The 6,470-nt window shown below is 32.5% G+C and overlaps 1 protein-coding gene across 1 annotated transcript; it reads right to left on the reverse strand.

Moving 5' to 3' along the window:
* Positions 1-289: 289 nt before the first annotated feature.
* Positions 290-3,025, reverse strand: LOC121777828 (gamma carbonic anhydrase 1, mitochondrial-like). The gene is made up of 5 exons (XM_042175181.1): positions 2,811-3,025; positions 2,001-2,144; positions 1,237-1,362; positions 997-1,148; positions 290-745 (listed from the first exon to the last, which is right to left on the reverse strand). Exons 1-5 carry the CDS (start codon positions 2,923-2,925, stop codon positions 530-532), a joined length of 753 nt encoding a protein of 250 aa, XP_042031115.1. The 5' UTR covers positions 2,926-3,025; the 3' UTR covers positions 290-529.
* Positions 3,026-6,470: the final 3,445 nt, after the last annotated feature.

Consider the following 6,470-nt stretch of genomic DNA (forward strand, 5'->3'; position numbering starts at 1 on the left):
TCCAATCAAAATTTTCCAGGTTATATTCTCCTGTGGAAATCTTCTCATATACACATCCACTCTCTGTCCATTACTCATTTCACTAACCTTATATCATTTGAAAATTAAATAAATCAATTAATATACAATTAACAACACAAACTAAAGCATGTTTACAGGAAAAAAAAGCAGATACCTTATAGTACCTCCTTATAGGAATATCAAATTCTTAGATATGGTAACTCAGCTTCTGATGCCTTTCCCGGGATATCAAAAGAAGGGCATCTAATAAAGTTGAAACAGATAATCATGAAAAGAGCAAGCAATATCTAAGCGTTTTATTAATGGAAGATCCTTCACAAGAAACACTTTGTACCAGGACTGATCTTTTGAAACTTTAGCCTGGCCACTGAATTTATTGGAGGCAAAACTCAGGCATCTTCTTGGAACCCATCGGAAACAAAAAAAAAAGATATACGAAAAAAAAAGCTCAAACGTGTTCCATATTAGGAAGCTCTTGAGCTTTATTTTTTTGAAGTTACGGTGATGCCTAACCAACGACACCCGATTTTAAGTCATGTCCCTCGTCCTGTCCAGCAAATTTCTTCTGAAGTACCTTTTCAAGCTCTGCCTTGTCAAAGTCCTTTGCATTTTCGGCAGCATGAGCTTCCGCTAGGTTTGCATAATTGGTAGCTGACTGAGATATGAATGCGATTTCATCATCTGTGAGATTCCTCAGGAATTTGGCTGGATTCCCTCCCCATATCTGATATTGAAAAATCACAATCAGAAAAGACTCTTAATTGGTCTGTATTGTTAAACGACTTGAATCCTAGTTTGAAGCCAGCATGACAAGATGCTGAAGGAAAAGAAGATGTTTAGGCAGCTATTAAGATATGTTAAGCTGAATTACAGAAAGATAGCGCTTCACGCATCTAAGGGCACTTTCATGCACATTTCCATAACAAAACTTCATAAGATAAGACAATGAACAGCTCATCAGTGTGTCTTACTAACCTCTCCAGATGGTATTCTTGTATTCTGTCTGACAAGAGCTCCAGCGGCAACCATTGAATGCTTCTCAACAACCACCCCATCAAGCAATGTTGCACCCATACCAATAAATGCTTCATCCTCTACAGTACAACTGTGCAAGACAGCACTATGCCCTATAAAGTCCAATGTGCAAATTATCACTCTGGATCAAGAAACTCTGAGAAGAAAATTTTATATGAGAATGCCGTCGATAATACTAACCAACAGTGACATTGTCACCAATATTGATGGGCAGAACTTTCCCAGCAATATTAGATTTAGCCACGTGAATAAGAGAATTATCCTGTATGTTGGTTCCAGCTCCGATGCTAACGCTGTTCACATCACCTGCTTACCGACCATTAAACTTAGAAAAGATGCCATCACACAAGCACACCATGCCTAAAGACAATGAGGGAACCAGCAGTGATGACACAAACAACCAAAACACATCTAAGAAGTCCACTGAAAATAAATGTAATGCAAAAGGAACATTCATGTTTACTTTTTTACTTTGGACAATGTCAATCCACGAACAGAAGTTTACTAAACCAAAGACGTGACACAAACCTCAAAACGGTTATAAATCACATTTGAATAGGAACCATAAGCAACTCAGACGCATAAAAATGAAATGCTAGACCATTGGCCCATCAGATGGATTCTATCATGACCTTCATCGAATAAAGAATGGTTTTATTTGGGTTTGAAATAGCTCAGGTATGCACCAGTAGCTAAGACTCCAAGAAAGATCAGTATCTAATGAGAGAAGACATGGATGACTCTGCATGAAAAACACATTACAGTAAAATACTTGATCTTTACTTAACTAAATATGGTTACTTTTCTCATTATAAGTTATGCTAATTAAAAGAGTTTTATAATAAACCAAAAGACATTTACTTGTATAAAGAGATATCAATATTATCAATCAAATTAAAGTACAACATGGCAACAAACTATATCTCAGTAGGCATAAACCATACCTCTGACAACACATCCGTACCAAATGGAGGAGCTTGGTCCAACATAAACCTCCCCAGTCAGTGATGCATTAGGGGCCACAAAAGCATTCTTAGCAACCGAGGGGGCTTTGTCAAATAAGTTCATGAGTGTTCTATGTCTTGACACTAGAAACAAATTGTAGTGTGTCAAATATTTCATCCGAAGAATTTATAAAGAAGATATGTACAGAATAAACACAAATCTGTCTGATTATCTATGCATGCGTAAAGAGAATGAAAGATACACTGTGGATTTATGATAAATCACCACGACATTCTCTACATAGAGGCACAAAAGAATTTGAAAAACAAACTATAGTTATTCGTTTCGATGCAAAACCTGTGCCACCAACATTTCCACCTATCCTCCAAAAGGCCAGCATTTTAAATGAAATTATACAGATTATGCAGCACCAAAATGGTTGACAGGATGGGGAGCTTAAGATATGGCTGAATTCATCTTCTAAAACCCCATCTTCTTAAAGCCTCGTAGAAAAGCTAGTTGAGACAACACACTTCTAATTAAGGTCATTTGTTTTTCCTAATTAACCTGTAAACGGAAAGGGGGAAACAGAAAAGACGCATTCCATCATTCAGGCCCAATTTACTCAGCCTTACACATTCCCTAGATCAACGCTTTCCCAACACAGCTTAATTCAAAAATTGAAGACCGAGTCTTCTAAACCCGGGGCTCAAATTTGACTAATAACTAGATGAATAAAGAAATGTCGGCAGCAGAGAGCTAACATCTGATATAATAGGTAAAGAAAAAGAGGGAGATTGCAAGATTACATTGTTCCTGAAAAAGGTAGTTTCCCTGGAGGCGGGAGCCGAGGCGATCGAGAGCTTGGCCGGTCTCCCTAATCCAGAATCCGACGGTGTAGAAAGCTCTTCCCAGGGTGCCCATGATTTCTTCACAGGGTCTAGGGTTGTGAGATTGGGGGTGATTTGCAGAAGTAGCAAGATCGATAAGTGCAACACAACAGTCCTCGCCTTTCCTCTACTACTATTCTTATTTTCTGATAATTACGTGCGCCCACCGTATTAAAAAAAATAGGAGTAGAAATATTTCAAAACGACACGTGTTTTAATTCACTATTGAGAAATTAGAGTTGATGGATTATAGCGTCTATGTCCTAAAATAGAAAGATTCTAAATTTCTAAGAAACTTGATTCTAAATTTCTAAGAAACTTGATCTGAAATGGAAATAACTGCTATTTTTAGAAAATAGAGGGAGTATAACACCAAAATTTAAATTTTTGGTTCGAAAAAATTAGGCAAAAGTAAATGTACTATACTATGGCTTGACAAAGGCAGAAATTAGAGTAGAAAAACAAAAAAAAAGACGAAAACTGATAATAAAAAATAAATTATATTGTGACATATCCTTAAAAACATAATATATAAACTTGAAACAAACTATATTCAAATAAAACTTTAGATACTGTATTAAGAAATAAATGATACTCCCTCCGTCCCGCACTACTCGTACCTTTCCTTTTGGGTACGGAGATTAAGGAATGAGTGATAGACAAAGTCAACAATTACGGCTGTAGGTATAAATTGTTACTAAAAATGGAAAGAGTGCAAATAACTTGTGACGCCCAAAAAGGAAATAAGTGTAAGTAGTGCGGGACGGAGGGAGTAATAACTTGTGTATTAGACAGAAAATTTCACCAATAACTAGTTGATCTCGCAAATGCGTTTATAGCACATCAATCTATTCAAACAAATTACATATTATACTATCAACCTAAGCAGTTTGGCCAAAATCAAATTGTGAAATGAATTAAAAAAGCAAAAACAGAGGAATGAGGTATTCTTCAGTGTCCAAAATATGAAACATACGTCATTTATAAATCAAAACTAGTAAATATTATACTTAATTCGTGGAATCCAGCCTACCAACTTTGACATGGTGTAATTCACACGATAATCTAAATTATAAATAACATCAATTATATTTAATTTTAGGGGATATTATCGGCGCCTATATTACGAAACTTTAAAAGAAAATTCTCGCGAACTTTGAACTTGACACATAATATCACAAACTTAAATATTTATTGAATTTTTTTTATTGATGACAAAATTCAACTATATTATTAAAATGAGATGAATAAACAAACTTGGCTTATAGGGATTTTGGAATCACACCACTGTCATTTTTCAGGTCATATATTATGTAATATAATAGCAAATTAAATGTATCCAGAATTTGTCGTTAGTGGAATTTTTTTTTGATATAGTAATATGTTAAATTTAAAATTTGTGGAAAAAACAAATTTAGAGAAAGCTTCGTGATTTAGGCGTCAACATCCTTAATTTTAACTAATCTGTGCAATATGGAGAGGTACATGGTACCTACAAAATGAGTCACCCATATTTCAATTTAATAAAAAAATATTAAATTTGCATATCTTATATACTTAATATTTCAAATTAATACATTCTATTACATCTCATTTAACACCGTTACTTTTTTTTCATTTGCTTCCCACTTCTATTATGTTTTTATTTCAATCAAATTCAATTAGAAGATAGTGCACGATGATTTTGTTGTTTAGCTTGGTTGTATTTAGTTAATATTGGTAAATTTATTCCTCATTTCTTGATAAGTTGGTTGTCATAAAATTTTTAAATTAACATGTAATTTATAGTTGTATTTCTAGTTGGAATATTGAATACTTTTATATCAATGATTATTTTAAAGATTTTGTATAAATAATATTGTCCCACATTAGGAGTCACATTTACTTTTTTACACTCGTTTTATAAAAATGATAATTAAATTAGAGAAATAGTAAAGTAAGAGAGAGAATAATGTATAGAAGGACGGAGATAGTATTATATATAAATAATATCAGGTTTTTTAATATATTAGAATATAATTTGGGAATAAATAAGATGAAAAAAAGAGAACTAATGGTGTTAAATGAGATTTGACGAAATGTATCGATTTGAAACACTAAGAAAACTTTTTGTATGAAATATATTAACTTAAATCTTTTTATATAAAATTGAAATATTGATAAAATATTTTTTATATATCATGTAATTACCCCAATAAATAGATATCTTCTTCTGTGGTATTTAGTTTTCGGTGGATCAAGTGTCTCAAACTAATTAAATTGACGAAGAGCACATAAATATGGAATTTGACACAAAACAATACTTCCTTTGTTTTATAAAATAGATTGTTTTTAAATAATACGAATTTTAACGTGTAATTGATAAATAAAAGAGCTAGAAATAAAAAATGATTGGAATATTGTTAGTGGAAAATAGTTCATTGAAACAAAAGTTATTGTTTTCATAGGACAACGCAAAATTACAAAAAATTATTTATTTCATATTTCATTAATATATCTTTACCTGATTATTCTTTGCTAGACAAATAAAAAATAAGACTTTTCCAATATCCCAATTCCCACATATTATGTATCAGCAAATTAATGCAAATTGCCGAAAATTCTATACTAATTAATGCATGGAATCCAATAATTAACTCACAACTACCTTTTTTGTCGCGTGTATTTGGACATTTCTTTATTATTAAAAGAAATGATATTGTGCTCAATTTAAAAAATCAAATAAAATCGATACCCAAATGCCATCACCCAATCCTCACTAATTCATATTCATCAAGATAACAACCAATTGTTCATAAAAATGAACTCAATCGTTGCCGGAATAGTGCTTCTCAGTGTGTTGCTTCACAGCAATCTGGCGTTTGCCACAAGCTACACAGTAGGAGACGCATCGGGTTGGAAGTTCAACGTCGCCGGCTGGGAAAACGGCAAAAAATTTAAGGCGGGCGACACTCTAGGTATGTATACATCTATAATCGAATTATAAAGTTTGGACAAAAATACCATATTTATCACAACCTTTGAATTTTTTTAAATACCACATTTTTTAAATATATTTTATATAATTATTTTTTGAAAAGCTTTGATCTTTGATAAAAGTAGCTAGTACTTCAATATTCCAACATTTCTTATAGTGTTGTCATGATGCTCAAATTTGGAATTGGAAATTCGACATGGTGTGCGACAGATCTGATGTAGATACATACACACAACGCATCACATCCAGCGTGCCAGGTCAAATCTCTAAAAATTAATGGGTCATTACACAAAAAATCATGTATGGGTATAAAAGTCATACATTACTAGCATTCTTATATTATTGCATGAATATTAATTTCTATTAATGTCGATAAATTGATATAAATGTTTCCACATTACTTTTAGTAGTGCCATAAAGTTTAAAGAACATTGTTTTATGAAATTGTGAATTATTGTAAATAATGTTACATTAATTGTTTTTGTGTAAGGGTATTAAAGTTGTAAATACTATTGAAATATTCAGTTGATACCCTTCTATACACATTAATGAATAAGATCATAAATGCTTGCATTGTGCCAAGAAATGCGAAAACGTATACA

Source organism: Salvia splendens, chromosome 18 (genome assembly GCF_004379255.2).
Source record: "Salvia splendens isolate huo1 chromosome 18, SspV2, whole genome shotgun sequence".
Lineage (NCBI taxonomy): Eukaryota > Viridiplantae > Streptophyta > Magnoliopsida > Lamiales > Lamiaceae > Salvia > Salvia splendens.

Bases quoted from the DNA above. Each gene is read 5' to 3' on its own strand.
- LOC121777828 (XM_042175181.1), bottom strand. From the start codon at position 2,925: ATGGGCACCCTGGGAAGAGCTTTCTACACCGTCGGATTCTGGATTAGG. The intron at 2,145-2,810 runs GTAATCTTGCAA...ATTTGTTTCTAG, and splicing joins CTACCTTTTTCAGGAACAAT to TGTCAAGACATAGAACACTC. The intron at 1,363-2,000 runs GTATGGTTTATG...GTCGGTAAGCAG, and splicing joins GTACGGATGTGTTGTCAGAG to GTGATGTGAACAGCGTTAGC.